The sequence below is a fragment of the Triplophysa dalaica genome, chromosome 17 (genome assembly GCF_015846415.1).
Source record: "Triplophysa dalaica isolate WHDGS20190420 chromosome 17, ASM1584641v1, whole genome shotgun sequence".
Taxonomy (NCBI): domain Eukaryota; kingdom Metazoa; phylum Chordata; class Actinopteri; order Cypriniformes; family Nemacheilidae; genus Triplophysa; species Triplophysa dalaica.
Window position 1 is genome coordinate 15,450,549 of NC_079558.1, and position 24,726 is coordinate 15,475,274.

At 37.9% G+C, this 24,726-nt stretch overlaps 1 protein-coding gene across 6 annotated transcripts in view; it reads left to right on the forward strand.

The window, feature by feature from the left end:
• The window catches only part of tanc2b (tetratricopeptide repeat, ankyrin repeat and coiled-coil containing 2b), a 122,671-nt gene extending 97,975 nt beyond the window's left edge, over window positions 1-24,696 (forward strand). For 3 of the 6 annotated variants that reach the window (XM_056770658.1, XM_056770662.1, XM_056770663.1), the window contains 20 exons: window positions 1,395-1,430; window positions 2,975-3,256; window positions 4,126-4,247; window positions 8,748-8,979; window positions 9,149-9,318; window positions 9,821-10,428; window positions 10,959-11,067; window positions 11,177-11,299; window positions 11,390-11,626; window positions 13,274-13,750; window positions 13,831-13,924; window positions 14,033-14,166; window positions 14,244-14,367; window positions 14,518-14,693; window positions 17,127-17,259; window positions 19,066-19,098; window positions 19,611-19,702; window positions 19,794-19,940; window positions 20,162-20,262; window positions 20,362-24,696. In XM_056770658.1, coding sequence (XP_056626636.1) covers window positions 1,395-1,430; window positions 2,975-3,256; window positions 4,126-4,247; window positions 8,748-8,979; window positions 9,149-9,318; window positions 9,821-10,428; window positions 10,959-11,067; window positions 11,177-11,299; window positions 11,390-11,626; window positions 13,274-13,750; window positions 13,831-13,924; window positions 14,033-14,166; window positions 14,244-14,367; window positions 14,518-14,693; window positions 17,127-17,259; window positions 19,066-19,098; window positions 19,611-19,702; window positions 19,794-19,940; window positions 20,162-20,262; window positions 20,362-22,426 — 5,495 coding nt within the window. In that variant the 3' untranslated portion in view covers window positions 22,427-24,696. The remainder of the gene's footprint in view (window positions 1-1,394; window positions 1,431-2,974; window positions 3,257-4,125; window positions 4,248-8,747; window positions 8,980-9,148; window positions 9,319-9,820; window positions 10,429-10,958; window positions 11,068-11,176; window positions 11,300-11,389; window positions 11,627-13,273; window positions 13,751-13,830; window positions 13,925-14,032; window positions 14,167-14,243; window positions 14,368-14,517; window positions 14,694-17,126; window positions 17,260-19,065; window positions 19,099-19,610; window positions 19,703-19,793; window positions 19,941-20,161; window positions 20,263-20,361) is intronic. The other 3 variants (XM_056770659.1, XM_056770661.1, XM_056770664.1) reach the window with 3 other exon arrangements.
• Window positions 24,697-24,726: the final 30 nt, after the last annotated feature.

The following is a 24,726-nucleotide window of genomic DNA, read 5'->3' on the forward strand; positions in this document are numbered from 1 at the left end:
GATTACCCTCATGTCATATTTAACCTGTACTTGATGTTTAAAAAAACATCAAGAAAAAAAAATGACAGGTTTCTTTTTCTTGCCTGTTAATGAAGATTGCATTTTTGGAAATATGTGAAAGGCATGGAGCCCGGGTTGGCTAAACAGACCAATTGATGTACACTGTAAACCAGGATAAGTTGGCCCAACATTTTTGAGTTTTAGAGGTTCTTGGTTTAAGTAAGCAAATTTTGATTACTGATAAGTTAAAGTTCTTAGCAAATCTTAGCAAATGCAACTTTAATATTTATTGTAGACAGAATTTAAACAAGTACACCAAAAATGCATTTTTAAGTTAACTATATTAAATTATTTCAGTTTCTTTATTTTACATATTTCCTAGTCTTAATATGCATAAATCAAACACCTTGACTTATGCAACCCAAAATGAGCAAAAAGAGACTGGTCTCAGAACTGGCATTAGCACAGCTATTGCTCATTGATGACATATCACATGTTACAGGTCAAATCGCAGAGCCTAAGCACATGCACCACTCTAAACAATGGTAACCACAAAACTGAAAAATATGTCAAACTCTTCTAAATATTTAAGAGAAGTGATCATTAAACATTAACAAGTCATTAACTTTACTAAACACATATAAAAAAATTGATTTAACCTCCTAATGCAGTTGACGCAAAGTATGCTGTTAATTGGAAATCCTTCTTGACCAATTGTGTTGAATTAACGTGTTTAAATTAAGTAAAGTGAACTAGCAGCAAAGCAATTTTTTTAGTTTTAGTAAAACTTCAAGTTTATAAAAATGAATCATTATACTTTAAAAAAAGTGTTTCAGGAACTTTAAATATTTAAGTAAGTAGAACGTTTTTATAAAATTTGTTATAATTACTTAATATGATTGATTATTTGGGACATTTGTTTTTACAGTGTGAACTTTGAACACATTTAAAGACGTAAATCGTTTAAGGAATAAATAATTTAAAGAAATAATAAAAATAACTCATGAATCATGTTACGCACACAATTTTTGAACTTCCATTGTCGGGACTCTCTCTCTCTCAATGGCTCTGGTGTCCACTATCATCAAATCAGTTAGTACTACTGGCTGATTATTACATCATCTAATTACTGTAATATTCATGTTTTGTGTCCTCCACATTTGCCTTTGGTTTACTTTGTTTTCTTTCAAGAGAAATACCTTTCAGGTACATATGGCCAGTTCAAACCTGACATGCCCTACTTCCTATCTGATTTGAGACCTCTGTCACACATTTTTAACTCATATCTGTCAAATGCCCTCAGCGACTGTTTTTTGTTGTTTTTATGTGATTTGCTTCTTCAGTACAAGCTCTGCCTCTTTCTCTCTCTTGTCACTTGTCTATGCCTGTCCCAGCTTCCGCTAACAGTCATGCCTGGCAGTCTCAGTCACGTAAGTGTGAGTTCTTGCAAAGCCTCTGTCCCTTTACTGTGCCGTGTGAAATGTTTTTTTTTTAACTCTGACTTACAGTTTTGGTCTCTGATCTTTTGGAACTGCAATGCCATACTTTATATTGTGATGTGAACAAATAAACAGTGTACTATATTCATCCCTGTTCACACTAACTAACACTTGGAGGAGCCAAGACATTGCCGGGTCACGATTTGCTAGGTATTTCCTAAAATTGCAGAGCTCTTCAACTGACCGTAGCTTTAGAGAATTGAATCACAAAAGAGAATATTGAAATTTCACCTAGCAAATTTCACTTAATTTCAACAACTTGTCTGCGCAAATATAGAATCTCACACATACTCTCTGCATTCTGTCACTGCTTAATACTAGTTGGACAAGAAAAACATGCCACAAGTTGCTGTTAGTATGAACAGGGTTGTAGATGTGGGTAGGTATATGTTTTTCTGTTACCATATGTGTCTTTTAAATGTATGTTATATATGTATTTATGTTGTTTGTTTGTGAATCCCTGAACGGGTGCATGTATGCTACCAGTCTTTAGGGTCACTTGACTAAAATGGTTTTTATGATCTTGAAAAGGTCTTTTTGAATGATGAGATTATTAAGTGTAACAGTAACAACTTTAATTTATTTTATTACACAACTAAACATTTATGGGTCAAAGACGTAAAGATGTCCCCATCAAAAGAAATGTACAAAAGTGATTTTATGTCCATAGATAGTACAATAAATGTAAATAAAATGTCTACTAGTTCTTGGAGAATAAATGTCAAAATTTGGTTGAAAAAATGTTACATTGTCATTCAGTGTAATACAATATTTATGGACAAATTCAAACCACAGGCTTATTCTAGCTTGTACATATGAAAAAATATAAAAGAATAACGGAGCATATTCTTTTGATTGTGCTTGAAATGTTTTAAAAAATATTATTGACAAATGGGCAAAACCTAGGATAGTGAGAAATATTTTAAATGTAAAATTGCAACTAATTAGCATTCGGGGTGAAAGTAATTAGTCTTTTAAAATGTCATAAATTAATTTTTGTTGTAAATATGCCCGACAAGATTGTTACACTGAACGACATTTTAGCGGACATCTTCTGTAAATCAGAGGGAAATGTATGATATTATTTTTTTGCCCAGAAAAACTTGCAATTAAATTAAAAAAAAAATCATTTTTTATCAACAACAATTTAAAGCAGTATTACACTTGTTGTTTTTATAGTTAAACCCTTTTTCGTCTTTGAACCGCAAATTATAAATGTTTTGGAAATTGACTAAATAATCAAGAAAAGTACCCAATAAGACCCCAGCATTCAATAGATAGCCCCATTTAATTATGTATATAACCTAAAGGGAAATCTCAAAAGCTGTTTAATTCCATAGATTTGATCAGTTTACTAATAGTCTTAAAGATGGGGAAAAACTGACTAAGTTACCCTATGCCTGACTAGTAGTATACCTGGGAGAGTATCTATTCAATAACATTATTAACTTTATATACTTTCTCTTGATCCCCAGTGCGATTTGCTCCATACCGACTGCAGGATATAGCTCTGAAGCCCTTGCTTTTCGAGGTGCCCAGCATTACAATGGATTCCGTGTTTACTGGTCGTGATTGGCTCTTCCAAGAGATTGACGCCTACTTGCGCACCGCCCACTCTGCCACCAATCGTGGCGTCGTCCTGGTGGGCAACATTGGATACGGCAAGACGGCCATTATATCACGCCTTGTGGCTCTTAGTTGCCATGGAAACCGCATGCGACAGATCGCTTCAGACAGCCCACAAGCTTCACCTAAACGTAAGGTTAAACACTACCATACGAGACCTTATGCCAAGTGTATTTACCAAACTCTATTATGAAAGTGAAATATTTGCCTTTCTCAATGCACTTATGTTGTATGTATAGTGGTTTTATACTCTGCATTGAACCTTTTTAATTTAATATTACTGAAGAATATTGTAAAGTTACTCTTTTAAGACCTAAACTCTTGGGTCTTTTTAGACCCAATCCCAAACTCACCATTGATTAAACCAAACTTGCTATATTGGGCGATGTTTTACTTGTGCCACAGCGTATTTTACAGTAAGCTGGTACAGTAGAAAATATTTCACATTTTGGTTTTCAGAGAAGTCTGTCAAAGTGCTGGGAAAATCTCTCTGAATAAAAAAATAAGATTTAACCAGCTTTCAAGTCAGTGTTTGCTTGTACAGTTGTGTCGGATACAACAAATACAGAGCTATCATAGAATGTCAGCACTGAGTTTTTTATTACAAAGTTTAATATGCGTTCTCATTCACTGGCTTTGAGTCATATAAATGTCACCACATCCGTTGCAGAGGTGTGATATGCAAACAACATTTTTCTTTAATGAAAATGTGTGTTTTCTGGTCGATTGGATATTTCTTGGTAGTTCGCTAGATTTGTTTGCTTGTTTTATCCTCCACTAGGTGAAAATCATAAAGCCTGTCTTAACAAAAAGCCTCATGGTTTGAGGTATTATTTATGTATGTAGCAGAGACGCTCCCTCATGAAAGTTCGATACCTAGCGGTGTGTTCAAATCTAGCACCAAGCATCACTTCATATGTCATGTTGAGGGAAAGAAAGAAGTCTATCGTTTATTATATGATTGAAATGAATGATGGTTTTCTCGTATGTCTATCGTCAGATGGAGACAGTATACCTCTCACTCAGTCGCAGCCTTCCCATGGTACACTAGGAGGAAGTTGCCCTGGAACTCCCGAAATGAAGAGGAGACAGGAGGAGGCGATGAGGAGGCTTGCCTCACAGGTGAACAAACACACCCACACATGGTTCTGTAACTTTTTGTAAGGAATAATTGACGACGGGCCATCACACCTCAGGTGTGCATAAACTTTCGAAAAGTCAATTATTCTGCTTATACCATGATTACCACCCCACAGGACGTTGTTCAAATGTTTAATCTCAACGTTTGTGATGGTGTTGTCTTTAAAATGCTCTTAATGGTAGAGCTACTTTTTTGCACATCTCATTTCCGTTAGAGTGAATAGACTTGGAAGCTTGAGCCACTGCTACATGCTGTGTGTGAGAGAGCGAGAGAACACGCGCACACCTGCGTGTTTGCAGTAATGTGACAGAAAAGCCAGTGATGATATATTACTTATTCCTCGTTTTGTTTCTATATTCAGCAGTAAAAAGATCACGCAAACTTTTGAAAGAGTAGGTCTATGAAAATAAATTTGTTATCAGTTATAAGCAGCATGCAGAGGAAAATGAACCAGTAGGCTATAATTCATGCATTTTGTTTTTCTATTTAGTTATTTCATTTATTTGATTTCAGTCGATTTCTTACATTTACATTTATGCATTTGGCAGATGCTTTTATCCAAAGCGATTTAAATTGCATTATCTTATACATTTGTACATAGGCATGTGCAGTCCCCTGGGATCAAACCCACAACCTTGCGTTTTTAACGCAATGCTCTCACAACTGAGCTACAGGAAAGTTTTTGTTTGGAAATGCTTTGTTTATTGAAACGAAACTGTACACACTTTTCCATTAACAGTAAAATTTGTCATTATAAACGAGCAGAGTGCTGTGTGCAGTGTGCGGTGATGGCCTGTAGGCTACACTATAACCTAAAGGGAAGTGATATGGAACTGTAATACGGTCAGCAGACCTGGAACACCTTCATATGTGTGCATTTACTGAAAGTTAACACACACCAATAGAATGTTTGGCAACCAATCAGATTGAAGCATTCAACAGCCCCGTGGTATAAGCCTTAATAATTCATACACAAGTACAACAATAACCTTTGTAGACAACTACAACTGCTTCCTTTGAACACACACAGACAAAAGCCCCCTCTCAACCTGTCCAGGCTTGATGTCTCAATCACAGCTATTGCATTATGCAGATATGTTTAAAAAAGAAAAAGCTAGTTTGCCAGTGAGCCTCATAAAATATTTATTCAGGCAGAAAGCAATTTCCTTGCCAAGCTATTAGATCTAGTTAAGTCAATGCATTAATAATCAACTCTCTCTCACTCTCTCTCTCTCTCTCTTTGCCCTTTCTGTGTGGTTTAAATTCTTAGGAAACATTTGTGAGAATAAATAAGAATTCTTATATGGTTGATTCTCTGTATGATCTCTTTCATCCATCTGACATTTTCACCACCTGTAGTTTGATTTGTGCTTTCAAAGAGCTATAGACAGTTTCAAAGTGACAACATAAAAAAAAGTTACTGTGTGTGTTTGTGGACTGCAGTTATTTCTGATAACAAGCAATAGAAACCAAGAAGATTTGTTTCTTGGCTAAACTTGTCTCTCCAATATTTAGAATTTAGACTGCGATACCAAGCTCAACCGCTAGATGTAAAACTAAAGACCCTTTCAATAAATTGTTTATTTAATAAAATGAACACACAACAAAATTCAACCAAATGTATTCATCACCTGAAAGCTGAATTAATATGTTTTACATTGATAGATGGTTTGATGGGATACGACAATATTTGGCCGAAATACAACTATTTAAAACTCTGGAATGTCAGGCTGTGAAATAAAACAAAATATTGAGAAAATCGCCTTTGAAGCTATAGCAACCTGTTGCTAAGAAGAAAACAGAAACTCTCTCTATTGGCTTACCGCTGTAATGACGTTGTGGAGAGTAGAGGCTTTGCGTGAATGAGGCGGTGCAAATTACGCGATTCGCCCAAATAATGCGGCACGAATTGAGAGTTTTGGACGTTTGACACACGAGTTGTGAAGTGAAATACTGTTGTGAAGTTAATTTCAATGAAGCAAGTAAACTCAAAAAGTTTAAGCGTCCAATTATGAATAGCGTGATTTATTCGGGCAGCAGCCATTGAAGTTTGTAAGCGTGTTTCTTGCCATTTTTGTCAGCAATTTTGCTGATTCCACTCACAATAAGTTTTTGCAAATTTACAGTAGGAAATTTACAAAATATCTTAATAGAACATGATCTTTAGTTAATATCCTATTGAGCTTTGGCATACAAGAAAAATCATTAATTTTGACCTATACAATGTTTTCTGTGCTACTTAAGACTGGTTTTGTGGTCCAGGGTCACATATTGTTTTTTTGGAACTCTTTATTATTTTTAACAGACTACATAGAACATTTCCTGCTAAAAATGACCACCAATGTAGCCCATTGCACTCCCTATAGACGGTTTCAAACATAAAAAAACTTTACTGTGCATGTGCACATTGTACAATAGAGTGCCTGTGGATTATTTCTGATAACAAGCAAAAGAAATCGAATGTTCCCATACTTAGCTAATCTTGTCTCTCCAATATTTAGAATTTAGCAAGACGTCAATGTACAGTTTCTTAAAATATGACCAAACTACAGGACCCATTAAACAAATTGTTTATTTAATAAAATAAACATACAACATATTTTAACAAGCAGTTTACTTAAAATATTTACTTTACAATTTGATAAAACAAAATTAATATTAACCTAAATTAAATTAAATTAAATATAGTTATATTATTATACACTAGCTAAACACAGACTCGAAGTTTACTGCTGTCCAGGCTCGCGCATCCAATGAAAACTGTCCATATAACTATAATTTCAAGTATGCTGAAGGAAAATTCTGTAAACTTAGCATGACTTCCTCAGCTGTCAGAACCCCCGACAGGCATCCAGTTTGACTATAACACATTACAGTGATAATCTGCCTCTCTTGCTCTTTTTCTCTCTCTCTGTGTAGTTTTGCTGCATTATGAAGCGCTCTGGGCTTCTTATCTTCTGCTTCTCACTTGTTTCAGAAGTGTTGAATTATGAACATTAGGGCAGACATAAGGTGATGTCGGAGCTGTGAACGTGTCACTACATTATACTGAATCTATTTACACACTGAGGTCTATAGGTGAAATGAAATTATAACGCAATGATGATTTATTTTACTGGTGGTGGAACTAGCGGTTATGTCAAGATTATTGAAAGATACTTAAACCCAGACTCTGAGTACATTTTTATGGGATGCCTTTTTAATTTATTTATAAATTGGCTTTTTAATATTTAAAAGAGTGTGTCTTCTGTCTATTTTTTGAAGGTTGGGTATGTCGTTTCTGTTTCGCAAAATCTACGACATATCACTTAAAGAATTTGCCAAAATAGTAAATGTATATGACATGACAGGGCCTAGCCATATCGATTACAATGGTAGGAGGATATATTTAGAATTGTTTCATATATTTACCAACAAATAGGTTTCTATTTACAAATAAATGTTGTTTGACAAAAAAAGATAAATAAATAAATATATTTACAGATAAATAGTATTATGTCCTCAAATATATAAAATGCACAAAAAAAATCTATTTACAAATGTTTTATGTGAATTTATTTTTTTAAAAATTTAACATATTTGTGGATGTCATTCTATTTATTTGGAAATTCACAAAGAATTGGAAAAATATGAATATTTAAGGTTATATTTGATTATATTTGTGTTTAACATAATGTTTTCTTTTTAACCATTTCATTTGTGTAAAAACTTTCTACATTTATTTGTGGATTGTAATGTGTTTGGAAATATAAAATCTAGTTACAAATAATTGACTAAATAATAATTAATTGAATTAGACCATTCAGTATTGATTTAAAGCAAGAAAACAAGATTATCGGTTTAATAATTCTCTATATTATAGGCTCTTTAAAATCATACAATTACAATTAGTTTTCATTTGTTGCTGTTTATTTGCATTATTCTTTTGTTGTTTGGTTTTGTAAACTAAATATTTAAAATGCCTATTTTTGATTTTCTAGAAGTTTTCATTTATAATAATTACCTTGTTTAGTTATATTTTGTATTTTTTATATGTTCTCGCCCAAATGTTGACGCCTCTTGAAATCCTCATCATACTGCCTCTGTGCTTGTCCCTGGGGCACTTGAATATGACTGAAGGTATTTGTCCTTCAAATAAGGTGTTCAAGAAACTAATTATTACTTTAATGGAACCAATTAAGTACACTTGTCTCAAGCGCAGACATCCCACCGAAACTCTTGATAAAAGACTTGTCAGGGCCCTGTTCCAAACTGACAAAGAGTTTGCAATTCAGCACTTCGCCATTCTCAGCGGACCAATAAAGAAGCTCAGCTGCAGTCCTGTATATCTTTTCCAGCTTTGAATTTGGATACTATTATCACACATGATATTTTAAACACCAATTCGAACATCTCATAATCATTTTGTAATTACAGCCAGCTGGCTCCAGATCAGCAAAAATCTCCTCTCTAACTCTCCTCTTCTCTGCTGCCCTCTGCAGGTTGTGGCGTATCACTACTGCCAAGCAGATAACGCCTACACCTGTCTGGTGCCCGAGTTCGTACACAACGTGGCAGCGCTGCTGTGCCGTTCACCACAGCTTGCCGCATACAGAGAACTGCTGTTGAAGGAGCCTCACATACAGAGCATGCTCAGTCTGCGGGCTTGTGTCCAAGATCCGCCCACTGCCTTCAGACGAGGGGTGCTCGAACCTCTGGATGCACTTTATAAAGGTATGAAAGCTCCCAAAATATGCATAAATTGAAGTGCCTACATTAAATATGCTGTAGTTTGATTTATTTCTAATTCTGAAGTTAATTCACAAAGTTGTGTTACTATGATTGTGAAACATATAAAAAAGTGTTACGTGAATAGAATGTGAAATTCCTGTTTATCTTTCAGAGAGGAAGATCACTGCTGATGAAGACTTCATCATCCTCATTGACGGTCTAAATGAAGCAGAGTTCCACAAACCAGACTATGGTGACACGATCGTCTCTTTTCTCTGTAAAACTATCAGCAAGTTCCCAGCGTGGCTCAAACTGGTGGTGACTGTCAGAACCTCCTTGCAGGTAAACACAACTTTCATACTATGATGTACGCCACATCAACTTGAGCTTGACAGATCAACAATAAATGATCTTTTTTATGTGAAATTAGTGAGTGCGTCTCAATCAGCTCCCTTGTTCAGTAGTCAGGGCACTGATTAGGAAGTCGGCCATTTTAAGGGCTGTTTCGTTCGCAAAATCACAATGCAACACAAAAACGGGGAACATTGATGCTCCCTATGTTCCCTTAACAGCAATCAAGTGACATTTTGTGATGGCTTCTAACTGAAATTGAAACTCAATGAATATGATGAAATGATTAAGAAATTTTGTAAAAAACATTTATTTTATATATGTAGCTGAGTGAGACACAGCCATTGCATTTTCACCTCAATAAGCTGTCAAAAAAAAAAGGGAAATGTCATAAACCATTTAACTAAACATTGAGATGTTGCAATTCATTATCCTATGCATGGTTTGGAATCCATTTTTCATGAATTGTTAAGTTTTCACATCTTTCTTGTAGGAAATCACCAAAGCTCTCCCATTCCACCAAATGTCTCTTGACGCCCTAGATGAAAATGATGCCATTGACCAGGATTTGCAGGGCTACATCCTGCATCGCATCCACAGCAGTGCAGAGATCCAGAATAACATCTCCCTTAATGGCAAAATGGACAACACCAGCTTTGGCAAGCTCAGTTCCCATCTTAAAGCCCTCAGCCAAGGCTCGCTTCTTTACCTAAAGCTTACCTTTGACCTGATAGAGCGTGGCTACCTGGTCCTCAAAAGCTCCAACTACAAGGTTGTCCCAGTCAGCCTTGCTGAAGTCTACCTTCTGCAATGTAATATGCGCTTCCCGACACAGTCATCCTTTGAAAGGGCCCTGCCGCTACTCAATGTGGCCTTGGCCTCGCTGCACCCTCTGACAGACGAACAGATCTATCAAGCCATCAATGCCGGCTCTCTGAAGGGCACCTTGGAATGGGAAGACTTTCACCAGAGGATGGAGAATTTGTCAGTGTTCCTTGTGAAAAGACGGGATGGAACACGCATGTTCGTGCACCCTTCCTTCAGGGAATGGTTGATATGGAGGGAGGAGGGAGAGAAGACCAAGTTTTTGTGCGATCCCAGGTTAGCACAGCCATAGACTACAGAAAAGCTAAAAACTTGAGCTTGTTTTACATGGTTGAAATGAAATGCTTATAAAATCGTTTGGTAAATTAGTTAAATAAATACATCTCCCTTCTGCGAAAAAGTATCTTAAAACTCAATCTGGTTCTCTGATATCCAAAAGGATTTTCCTGAATAATCTTGCATACAAGCCGACTACTAAAAAAACATATTGTCACCCTCCTCCCAAAACCTTAGAGGTTTGAATTTGCTGTATGTCAGGAAATGGAAAAAACTGCAAATTTAAAATGTTTAAATACTATCTAGTTAGATACGTTTATTGGCTAGATTGATTGGTTAGACCAAAAAGGAGACCAAAAATAATTGTTTATCGCAACAAAATAGAAATCAGAAGATATGGAGATACAAGGTTTCATAAGGAAAGCAGTGAATATGTAGGAAGTTGTGCACTGACCAAAGATGTGGCAAAAAGTTATATTTAGACCCTTCATGCAAAAAAGTTTAATCAGTTGTTCTCTTTCTTTTTTTAGGAATGGCCATACTCTACTGGCTTTTTGGTTCTCTAGACAAGAAAACAAACTAAACAGACAACAGACAATTGAGTTGGGCCACCACATACTTAAAGCACACATATTCAAGGTAAAACATGTTATGCATGCATGTTATAGCAGATCATAATACTCATGCTTTAGATGTTTAGATGCTTTAGACTATTATCATTCAATTATTTCCTTCCTTGATTCTGTAGGGCCTGAGTAAGAAGGTTGGAGTTTCTTCATCCATCTTGCAAGGGTTGTGGGTGTCCTACAGTACAGAGAGTTTATCTACTGCTCTTTCATCGCTTAGAAACCTTTATACTCCTAACATAAAGGTACGCCTTCATAAAGGTTTCATTGTTTACTTTTGGGTTTTTCCTTAGTACTTTAATTTGTGCAACAAATTCACTTTTCAACTCTTTTAGGTGTCGCGATTGCTGATATTGGGTGGTGCTAATGTGAACTATCGTACAGAGGTACTGAACAACGCTCCAGTGTTTTGTGTGCATGCACATCTCGGCTACATGGATATGGTGAACCTGTTGCTGGAATACGGCGCCACTGTAGATTCTGCATCCGAGAGCGGCCTCACTCCTCTGGGCTACGCAGCTGCCGCGGGACACCTGGGGATAGTTACTGCTCTCTGCAAGAGAAAAGCAAAGGTATGCAAGAGTCTGAGGTATACGACACACCCTTGTATGGTGTTTTGTGTTATGATTTTAGTATGTGATGTTTTTGTTACACAGCCAGTGTGCTCAGGTCTTGTGGCATTATTTGTTTTTTTACAATAAAAAAAGATGTTAACTTCATCCCTATTACCAGCAACAGAGACAGAGCATACTGTATACATATACAGAGCATTACTATTTGTATTCACCTCTATTAAATCACATTTTTTTATACATCCTCATGTAAAATGGGGCAAAATTTTTCCAAAATGTCTATCTTGAACAAAATATAAACCTCTGAGGTCTAAAAAAGCAATAACATTGAACACAGGTAACGGAGATCCAAATAAATTTTAAATTTCTGTTAAATGTTTCATTTGTATCATAAACACTGTTTGCTAAATAATCATTCGATTTTTGTTTTCTTTTTTAGCTAATTTGCTTATGTTGCTTTATTATTTATAAATTTACTATAAATATTTATTTATATGTATATTTCTATATACGTTTATTTACTTTAATTTTTATAAATATAAATTTTTCAAATAATATTTAGGCAGGTTTTTTATTTGATTTCAATTAATGGACATGCTTTAAGAGTTTTAGTAATAACTGTGGTCTGGTCCACTTTACTGTTTATTCTGTCCAAAAACTGGCCATTTAGAAAAAAGACTGATCGAAATATCAAAAGCTTTTTTTACTTGCATAGACAGGTAGATGAAATGAGAAGTAGCCCAGAGAACAAAGCAGTATATACAGTTCTGCTTGTATTTATAATAGTTGTTGCTAAGTGCCTCAAAAATAACATTCAAAGAACTGATCGGACAAACCCTGGAAATAAACTCAAATTTCTGACTAGATTTTCCTCTGAGGCTGAAATTGTATTATTAAAAACAAAAGGAAAAAAGGTGCCTTGTAAAGATGTATTTGTTGCCCATCTGACTGATAAAAATGGTTAACCCAGTCAATTGACATTTAAGAGTGAGATTAGTCTCCGTAACAGTGGATATAACAGTTTGCCTATAACCTATAATTAATTGTTTAATGGGGTCATTTGACATCGCTCAAATGAATATTATCATTTGTTTTAGATTAAACGCAATGTATATTCACGATTTAAGGTTAAAAACGCTGTATTTTCCACATACCGTGCATGCTTGTATCTCCTCTTTGCCCAGCCCGTCTGAAACGCGCATATTTTTTACAAGCTCATCGCTGAGAAAAGCGAGGTCTGCTATGATTGGCCAGTTAACCAGTGCATAGTGATTGGTCGAATACTGCAAGCGTGTGACGGAAATGTAACGCCTCTTACCATATTTGAAACATCAGGCTCCAAAGCAACACCCACCTTACTTGCGTATAAATTTGGGCAGTCTTAGTCAACTCACAACATGAACTGACGTAGATTTATGGGGGTGTGATTACATGAGGCCTTTCAGCCAGGTCTGGGTGAGCATTCGCTCTTCGATAGAATGCATATTTGTTTCGACACTTTAAAATTTTACGCTTCTCATTCATGCATGGGCAATTTATAACACACCAAAGACAGAAAAACACGTATTCGTGCCACATGACCCCTTTAAATAAGCTAATTTTATGACGTTTATGACGTGTGTTTCTTTCTGTCTGTCTTCACCATAGCTGGATCACTTAGACAAAAATGGCCAGTGTGCCCTCGTGCACGCTGCTCTCAGGGGTCACCTGGAGGTGGTGAAGTTTCTAATTAAGAATGACTGGGGCTCTGATGGTCATCAGACACAACTTCAAACCCCCTCCCCAACTCAGTCCCAGGACACGCCCTCTCCGATGCAGCCACAAGACTCACTCTCTCCCACAGAGCTCCAGGACACGCCCTCCCCTACCCAGGACACCCCCCAGAAATCCCAGCCCTCCAGCCCTGAGCAGATCGTAGAACAGGCTGATTCATCACAGACACCAGAGGAGTCAGAGCAGAAGCCAGAGACCAATTCAGAAGAGCAAGAGGAGACTCGGGAAGAGTCAGAACAGCAGACAGAAGTGCAAGCTAAGCCACAGACATCACCACAACATCCGGCCTTCAATAAGAGTCTTGCAGTACAACAGGCCCTCATCGCAGCAGCGAGTATGGGTTATGCAGAGGTAAGGTTTTTCTGTTTTTTTTTTTTTTACCCGCTTGTTTTTCCATTCTTATAAAGCTACTAATTCTCCATGTCCTTCAGATTGTTTCTTATCTTTTGGATTTACCTGAGAGGCATGAAGTGGATGCTCAAAGTGCTCAGATTAACAGCTACGATACCTTATGGGGTGAAACAGGTAATTTCACATTTGATCTGATCTTCAAATGTTGTCTGGCCATAAGGGTTTCTATTAGTTGTCAGTATTTCAGAACATCTGACAGCTTTATTCTCCTCTTTCCGCCAGCATTATCAGCTGCAGCAGGGCGAGGAAAGCTGGATGTCTGTCGACTGCTATTGGAGCTGGGCTCTTCTGTGACCCAACCCAACCGAAGAGGGGTTCTGCCACTTTTTAGTTCTGTGCATCAAGGGCACTGGCAGGTCAGTACAAAACACTTATTATTACTTTTAGGACAGACACATAAGGTGCGTTTTTTAAGAGGCGCTTTCTGTTTTAGATTGTGGACCTGTTGGTGAGTCATGGGGCAGATGTGAATTTGGCCGATAAACAGGGGCGTACTCCGCTCATGATGGGCGCATCAGAAGGACATGTGGACACGGTTGATTTCCTATTGGCTCAGGGTAAAGAGAACTCTGAATTCTTCTGCGAAAGTTCACAATTTGAACGTTTCACAATTTTGATAGTTCAGATTTACATTGAATGCATGAAAGTACAGATGGAACAAAAGTAAAAGCTGATGATGATGGTATTATGACATTTTTAATGTTTAGGTGCAATAATGGATTTTACGGATAAGGAGGGACTCACGGCACTCAGTTGGGCATGTTTGAAAGGACATCTGTCTGTCGTTCGCTGCTTGGTGGAAAGGGGCGCGACAGCAGACCATGCAGATAAAAATGGACGAACGCCTCTTGACCTGGCTGCATTTTATGGGGACTCAGATGTGGTAAGTGCATTTTGTTTATATTCTCTTAACTAGATTGTTTACCCAAAAATTATTTATACAAAGGAAGATATTGTATGAATGCTGGTCAGTGTTGGGTAAGTTACACTGAAAAAGTAATTAATTACTAGTTACTCATTACATATTCAACAGTGTAATTAGATTACTGTCCAAATTACTCTGTCCAAAATGTATTTAGTTACTCATTACTAATTACTTTCTATATCCTACATCAACCTTGATTAGTTAAGTGATTCAAGAATATACATGAAACGGCTTATTGAATTCATTCAAATAATATTATTAACTGACCAAAGTATTACAAATGTGAGAATTATACATTAAAGCACAGATTTTAAAGTAAGACTTTGAATTTTGAAGTCAATTATGCTATTGCACACGCATATATTTAACAAAGTATTTAGTTTAATGACATCAAAAGTAACTGTATTTAAATAACAGAAAACATATGAGTAATCCATTACTTTACTTTTCAAGGGAAAAGTAATTAAATTACAGTAACTAATTATTTAGTAACTAGTTACACCCAACACTGATGCTGGTTAACAAAACTGTTGGTCCCATTTTACTTCTGTATGGGCACAAAAGCAATGCACTCAAAGTCAATTGGGACCAACAGTTTCCAACATTCTTTAAAATATCTTCTTTTGTGTTCTGCAGAGGGTGAAGAAATTATTTTTTTCATTTTGGGTGATTTGAAATCTTGTGATGGATTTAAATCGGGGCTGTGCAGTGCTGTAAAATCTCAACTTTAATCTATTGTAACACCTGAATAAATGGTTATATCTTACTAAATATGTATTGTTAAATAGAAATGACGAAAATGTTGAAAACATAAAATTGTTTATTTTCGAGGGGTCAAATGGTGCGTATACGTGTTTTTCTGTGTCTTTGGTGTGTTAAGTTGCCCATGCATGTATTAGACATGTATTAGGAAAAAGATGCATTCTATCTAAAATCGAATGCTCGCCCAGATCTGCCTGAAACGCCTCTTTTAACCACACCCCCACAAATCTACATCAGTTTGTGGTATGATTTGACTAAGACCGCCCAAATTTATATGCAAGTAAGGTGGGCGTACCTGTCAGTACAACTGCTTTTTGAACCTAATGTCCAAATATGGTAAGAGACGTTACATTTCCATCACACGCTTACATCACTGTGCACTGGTTAACTGGCCAATCATATCACACCTCGCTTTTCAGAGCAATGAGCTTTGTAAGAAATCTGCGCGTTTCAGTGAGGCGGGGCAAAGGTGAGATACAAAAACATGCACGTATGTGAGATATAAAGTGTTTTTGAACATTAAATCATGTATACACATTGAATTACATCTAAAACAAACGATGATATTAGTTTTAGCCATGTCACATCACCCATTTAAACAGAAACAAAGCAGAACCAGAGGTGTTTTTAAACTGATGTGGATCATAGCAGCATATATCTGATAAAACATACTCATTCCATAGTACTGCAAGATTAAAACAAAATCATTGGTGCTGATTATTGCCCTTGATGTTGTGATCTTGATTATTACTTTCAGATATTAGAATACATGACGCTACAAAACAAGCTGAAAAGCGTTCATGAATATTATATGGATGTTTTATTGCTGTTTTGATTCTCTTAGGAACACTAAAACAGTTATTTAAAGGGAAATATATAGAAAACAAACAACATCCAACATCACTAAAACACCCAATGGCTTTAGGGTATACATTAAAGAGTCTGACTACTCGAATTAATCTCTTTCTTAGAGCGTATCTGTACGCGATTGTTAGTGATAAACTTTGTGAGCGTGGAGCACTTCAGCACAGCTCTTCTTCACCGGTGAATCATTTAAACGCCGCTGATTGGCCAGCATATTCATACCATGAACTTGATTTGCTGTAATGCTCAAAGCTGTAACGTAGCAAAAACGCTGTCCTCCACATTTGTTCATTTTCACCTCATCTTATTTAGGATGTGACTGTCGTAGCTAGTTTTATAATGCAGGGACTGTTTGTCCTCTTTCATCTTGAATATGGAAAGCAGTTTTGTTCACCTTGTTGTCATTTTTTTCCAAAGCCTCTGTTCATTTCCGACCCTGATGTAAACAATTTACTGTATGTTGGGAACCGATACTATCTTTTTAATCGATCCCAGTGGATTGCATATACCTAAGTATAAATTTATAGGATATTGCAATGTAAGTCGCTTTGGATAGAAGCGTCTGCCAAATGCGTAAATGTAAATGTAAAAGCTTAGTTCAACGAGAGATGAAATCAGATGTCAATCAACATAACGAAAAAAAATTTGGGGTGGCACTCAGGGTGACCAATTGGATGTCAGGGTTGTTCAGTGGACCCTCGTTGGACCCCTTATGGCTCCGCCACTGATTACAAAATAACGTGTTCTTTTGCTGCTCTATCTCAGGTGCAGTTTCTGGTGGATCACGGGGCATTAATAGAGCATGTTGACTACAGTGGGATGAGACCTTTGGATCGAGCTGTGGGCTGCAGAAACACCTCAGTAGTGGTTGCTCTTCTAAAGAAAGGAGCCAAAATTGGTATGGCAGTTTACAGGCTGTTGAGTCTTAGTGAATGTGTGGTGCATGAGCGTTTATGTATTTTCATGTAACGCAGCTTGTGCTCAGCTGCTTTAGCACCCTACTGTTCTGTGCTTGACATCAGTTATCGCAACTGCTTTTTAACCTGTCTCTGGACGTCTCACTCCACGTCTTGAATGCATTTTATTTTTACAGCTATTTATTTTCAAGTTTCGTTTTTTTGTCCGTGTTATGGATAGGCCAACTTGACATTTGAACTGCTCAACAGATAAAGAGTGACAAAATATACAGTCAACTCCAACAATTTTGGCACCCTTCATGAATATAAGCAAAGAATCTGCAGGTTTTTTAGCCTTCAAATCCTGGCTCAGGTACTTAGTCAAATTCATTGTGCCATTTATCTTTACTAGAGCACCTGGACCACAACAGCAAACCAGCCCCAAAGCATCAATGAATCAGAATGGGCAGCAGGTGCTATTCTTCGTCTGCAGTTTTGTTAATGATGACCGAAATTTTAAACATGTGTAACCCTGGGAAAGCAAGTAATGGAACAGTAAAGCAATTTAAAATGGTAATAGATAAAAATGTGGCTCCTGAGGACTAGGTATAAGAAGGATGTTTTCCTCAGCGATGCAGATTGCTTACAGTATATCATTTTATGCAAATTATTATTTGGGCTGTCATTTATCAAAAATCATATGTATTTTTAGCCATAACTAAATCATATGTACATTATTTTTACATTAATAATTGTCACAGACGAGACAGTCTTTTACTGTGATCATTTACACTAACTCTTAAGTTAAAGTTAGCTAATGTTTTGTAATGCAGTGTTGAACTGAAAATGCAATGATTTGCAAATCCTGTTTGCAAATTTTATTCGACCATCATATAATACTAAGAGTATTAAACTTGTGTTCCAACTGAACTTTATTGTTATTTATTAATATGATATAATATATGATACAATACGACATAATAAGGGGCCTGAAACATGCAGTTTGTGTTCATATCTTAGTTTTTCTTCTGTTGAGAGGTCGTTTAAATATTAATGGCTTGAAATAAAAGGAATATTTACCGGCTTGTGCTGTGTCTCTGTAACGAGGCATGCATAAGGCTGTAAGATTTTAATAAACAAAAACACAAAGTACAAAATATTAAAAGAAGAAAGAAACAAGGGACTGAACACACATGAACACATGACTGAAATACTCTGGATAAGATACCTTGGTAAAGCAATTACATTTTGAAAAAGATATGGAATAATAAAACATATATGCAGCTTTTATTTTATACAACTGTTTTTGCATTGGGTGCCAATATTTCTGGAGAAAACGGTATATATGTCTATATATAGTAATAATATTTTGAGACCTGGTGAAATACTTTTTTTTTAATTTTCAATAGCCAATACACATAAATACTTGAAGAATCAGAATCCAATATTACAGAGATCTGTTTAAAATATACAGATATACTATAGATATGTGTGTTGTATAAATAGGGACTATTCTAACCTAACTGTTGGTTCCTCTTTGTTCAATGTTGTTATGGCTGGTGGTGTTTAAGCTATTTCATTTTGTATTCTTTAGCTAAAGCTCCTATTCCCCGCCTCTCACTGCTGCTTTTTTTGTTCCCTTCTACCTTTCTTCCACGACCACTGCATCTCTCCTAACTTCCTCTTTCTTCCACTCACACACTCCACTCCCATTATCACTTCTGGTTGTGCCTACCACTCCATTCCACCCTTGCTGCAACCCTTATCTGCATTAACTCGCTTTAACACCCCTCAACCTCTGACAACAGGATGCCAGACGCTGCCAAGTCGGCACAAAGGAGGTAATGATTGAGCTTGGCCTATTTGCCTCTTGCTTTCCTTCAGGCATCAGGATAGCTCTCTTCTCTGGGTTCTGTGTCCGCAAGCATGTTTTGGTGCTGCAGGGTTAAGCACTGTAAACTGTTGTAACTGTGTAAACATTTTTAGGATTGTAAATCAATAAGTAGATAGTAAATGGGATAGTAAGAATTTTGTCAGTTTTTTTGTGTGCAGTGTTCCTGCCTGCTCTGTCTATCTCTTTACTTATCTATTTATTACAACCAGGCTTCTCAACCAGACGTTTAATGAGATTGTAATAGAAATGAAATGCTAAATCAGGTAAAATTGTATGATTTTCAAACTGAAACAGAAATGAAAGGTTATAGGGAATGAGAATCTGAGATCACGCAGAAGGCATCTTCTCTCCTCATCCTGTTGTCCATTGCATTATCTGTTTGCGCTTTTCTTCCTCCTTCGTTCCTCTCAACCCTTCAATTTCTTCCTTTGACCCATCAAACATCATGTTATTCTCTAGGTCCTGCCACCTGGGCAATGGCAACATCGAAACCCGACATCATGATTATTCTTCTGAGTAAACTCTTGGAGGAAGGAGATGGCTTCTATAAGGTCAGATTAATTTAACATTTACCATTGCTGTTTGCGCAGTTTTGACAAAAGCTGAGGTCCTTAACACAGTCTATTGTCTTTCCTGCTACAGAAGGGTAAAGTGAAGGAGGCGGCTCAGCGCTATCAGTACGCTCTGAAGAAATTTCCCCGTGAAGGATTAAGTGAGGACCTGAAGACCTTCAAGGAACTCAAAGTGTCCTTGTTCTTGAACCTGTCTCGCTGCCGGAGGAAAATGAATGTGAGAATGGAACGAACACAGCTAAAAAAATAGAAATCTCACTCTTATTAGGTGCTACCAGTAAAGATCTAATCATAATACTGTGTGCCCAATCACCATATTTTAGGTCTATTGTTTTAATACCAGTTTTATAACTTGATGCAACATGTTCTTAGATCCTTGTTAGTATGCAACTGTGGAACAAATAAATGCATAAAAAGATTTCTTGTTTCTTCTCTTAGGACTTTGGAATGGCGGAAGAGTTTGCTACTAAAGCCCTGGAACTGAAGCCTAAGTCATATGAAGCATACTATGCTAGAGCCCGTGCCAAGCGTAGCAGCAGGTAGCAGTCTTACATGCCACTGAAAATGCTGTCATCTAATTTATATTTACTTATATTATTAGTACATATTAAGAGTAGTATTGATTTTTTACTCTATAGGCAGTTCATTGAAGCTCTAGAAGACCTGAGGAACGCTATGAAGCTGTCTCCAAACAATCGTGAGATCCAGCGTCTTCTTCAGCGTGTGGAGGAGGAGTATAGGCAAATTACCCAACCAGAGGAACCAGAGCTTGAGCCTCCTCCATCTCCACCTCCATCTCCCTTACCAGTAGAAGAAGATGAGGAGCCCCCTCATCACACCCCTCCACCAGAGCCAAGGCTAGATGATATGGAACCTGTCCAAGACTTATTCGAGGATGATGACTTCCTGGAACAAGAGCTAGAATCTGTCTCCATTGGCCTTGCCACTGACATTCGCTCAAACGCTTCAAACATGGCCATTTTACGTAGTCCACCCCTCTCTCCTGATCATCATGACACCGGCTACCTATCTGGTGGGCAAGCCTTTGAGTTCCACCCGAGTTCCTCGTCCATGTCATCCCCCACCCATCACAGTTATCAGTCAACCTCTCCATGTATCTCCCCCACACATCAAAACTCCCACTACCGCCAGAGTCCCCCCCACACCTCACCCGCCCATCAGTCCTCCTACCGGTTTAGCCCTCCACCCATGGGCAGTGGAGGCAACCAGGGAATGGACTACCAGAGTCCTCCACCTTCCCCTCTTCGGCGTGGGGTTCCCTTCAGGGCTAGCCCCCCAGTGGAGAGTGTGTGTTTGTATCGTTCCCAGTCTGGGTCTCCAGTCCGCTACCAGCAAGATCCTTTACCTAGCCGACCTAAATCACCACTGTTAAAGATGAGCAGCCAGCGCTCCTTCCAGCTCCAGTCACAGCCTTCCCAGAGCTCCCAGTCCAGCCAGCACCACCAGGCCCAAGGCCTTCGTCTTCAGCCCTCTGTGGCACAGATTGTCCGTACTAATCAGCCCAGCAACAATGTGTACAGCCATTTGCCTCATCCACTCAACAGCAGGTACCAGGGAAGTTCCATGGATATGGACCGGGAAAGAGAGCGGGAGCCCAGGCTGGTATACCAACCCTCACTGGATAGCCGGTCTATGTCTCAAGTGCAGTCCAGCCTTAATCTCTGTCAGCACAGTGGTCGAGGTGGGCCTGGTGGAGTTCTAGAATCAAATTTATGCAAGGATGAAATCCCTCAACGTCCTGCTTCAGCCTACCGTTCAACAACAGGAGGTCCTGGAGGCATGCGCTTCAGCCAAACCCCCCAAATAAGCCGGAGTCAGTCTGCTGCATACTACCCTGTGTCCAAACATGACCTTGAGAGGGCAGTGGCAGCCTCCGCTCTGCCTCAGTGCCAATTGGGCTCTCCGGAGATCCCACACCTTGTGCGCAGACCTATTAGTGCGAACACAAGTGACCTAAAGCAGCATGTACCAACCCCCAGACCGCTGATCCATTCACAGAGTGTAAATCTTCGCTTCTCTCCCTCCAGCGGTAATATCTCCTCAGGCTCTAGCTGCAATCTCGCTCCTGGCTTCAGACCTTCCACTTCTATGGCCCAAATGGAAATCCCATTGCAGGTTGCGTACGACCGAAGCTTTGATGAGCCATCTGCCCTCTCTCCCTCTCAAAGCGGGCTCTACTCGGGTGAACCTGCTCGATCCCGGACAACTCCGTTCATGGGTGTGATTGACAAGACTGCAAGGACTCAGCAGCAGTATCTTCACCAGCCATCCCGAGCTTGGCCTGTGTCATCCCTGGAATCGATTATCACTAGCCCCACATCACCTGGCAATTTGATCCACCAGGCCTCCACTGCCTCTTACAGTCCACCCACATCGCTAGGTAATATCGCCTACTACAATAAGACCAATAATGCCCAGAATGGACACATGCTGGAGGAGGAGTTCTATGTCCAGCCACAGCCCTCCTCTTTAGGCAAGCTTGCCAATGGAGGGGCCCGCGATCGAGACCTTCTTGAGCGCGTGAGCCAGATGCCCACATACCAGGATGTTAAAGTGGCGCGGACGATGCCCGTGGCTCAGGCCTACCAGGAGAATATGTACCGGCAGTTGTCCCGTGATGCCAGACAAGGTCCCACCTCGCCCATCAAACCAAAGAGACCCTTTGTGGAGTCAAACGTTTAATAGGCACCCATTAGGGTGGGCACAAAGGTGTGTGTGAAAATGAATGTTTGTGTCAGCTCTTGTGTGAGGGACGGTGTAGATGCAGGATATTAAAATCAGTATTTTGTGTAGAACTACATAGGAGAAAATGCTTTTAATAAACATAAAATACAAATACCCGTGCCTACTTTAGGTCAACGCTATCTGTTGGAATAAACCTAGTTTTAAGAACTTGGGTGGTGGACAGGTTCCAAATACCCGGACAGTGCCCTTTTAGAGTATTAGAATACAGTATGTCAAAATGAAAAACATTCATTAAAGCTCTGCACATTTTAGGAAAGCACATTTCTTGATGTCCCAACGAAAGAGGCCTACAGTACATGCAGAGAAAGAGTTTACCTTGCCATCGTTTCCTGCACTAAAGTGTAGAAGAAACTGGGAATCTGTGTTAAACTTATTCCCACCCTCACTTATCTCTTCCCATTTAAGCTAAACTAAACTGCTACAGTAGGCTTTCTGGACATCACAATGTTGGGTTGTTGTTCAATACTGTAAAAAGTGAAAATGATGTTTGGGTAAATTTAATATGTAGTTACAGAAGGAAAAAGGAATATTTATATTTAAGTTATATAATATATTATGATGTATAGAAATATTGAAGCAGTTTTTGTGTCAGTTTTAGTTCGTTTTCTTTCATTTTGTATCTTTTGAGTTTGCTTTTTCGAAACATTTTCAATTGACTGGAGGTTGTTATTTTAACAGTGATTACCTTAGAATTCTGGCTCACAAGCAGAAATATTGTGTCAAATTAACAATTGTATAGTGGCAATAATGTTCATTTAATCAATTTCTTTGTAATAAGCTTGATATGCTAATTTTCAAGTAACCCTCATTTTGTCCTTAATATCAAGTGTCTTATTTAAAAGATTAGCTCAGTTTATCACCAAACACTGGAATGGCAGAAGTGCCATATTTCAATGGAAGAATGTATTACACCATCGTAGATGCTACATATACTCTAGAGTATGTAAAGTACACAAAAACAGTTTCAGGGCAGTTTGTGAGGTACTTGTAGTATTTGATCTCTTGTTTTAAGAAATGAAATATTGCATTTTCACAGAGACGCATCAGTATATCAAGTAAAATATGTTTGTTTTAACTTTAATTCATAGTTTTGGTTTGCACTGTCTGTGACATTCTAAAAAAAGAGAGCACTTTATTCATTGATAAGGATTGTTTGGGAAGCAAACATCGGAGGGTTGGAGAGGCGGTTTTTGGATCTGGGATGGAACATCCTTACTAACATATGTTCAGTTAACACTGGAAAATGACCTGTGATTAGTTGTACTACTAGAAAACAAAATAGCAGTCATTGTCCTTGGTGCAATTCTGATTTTTTCAAGCAAATGAATGAACAATAATAATATAAAAGAGCAAAATTACGTTTTTAAAAAGATATAAAATGTGTATATAACAGCCTTTATAGAGCGCAGTGTATTTGCTGTATATAGTGGCCAAATGTGTTTATGCATACAAAATCCTGCTCTCCTCTTCATAATAAAGCGTGAAAGGGACTTAAAACGAGCCTTATGTGTCAAACACAGTACAGAGGCATCACACACTCCCGATAAGCAAACCAGCCATTTTGAAATAGTGTATTTGTAGTGTAAAAAACATATTCAGCTAGTTTATTTTGAAGTTCTCTGCTTCACAATGCAATATTATTAACACGCAGAGCTTAACTGTGGCTTCGGTCAGATCTTCTCAAAAATAGAGCGTCGGACTAATATCTAGATCGCTTTTCTTAAAGCAAACCATATTCACATTTCTACAGCTGTCAGTGTAAACCTGCTTTGAGAGATCCCTCATCTTCAAATACTGGGAGGGAGAGTTAAATTCAGAAATAGCACCAACAATCCCTGATCATACAGGACTCTGAGGGTCTTGTAGTTTTTTTAGTGTGTTATTTTTGCTGTACATAATCTGACGCATGACTGATCCTCTATTCCCCCTGAAAACACGCACACACATCAACAATTCTGCAGTATGCCTCCAAAAGAGGGGAAACAAAACACAAAGGGTTGACAAAAAATCTACACCAAACCCAACAGTATAGATGTGACATTTACCTCTGAAGGCTTTGACCATTATTTTTTATTTTTTCAGTTAGAGTTTTGAGTTGATTTTAATGTACTTGCTTGCTAAGCAGAGTTTCTCGTCTGTAAATGTGAGCTTTCAGAGCGCTGTGACAACGTTTAACGACATCAATAAACCAGAATGTGTTTTTATCATGTCAGTGGTCATTTTTATACAGATCAAAC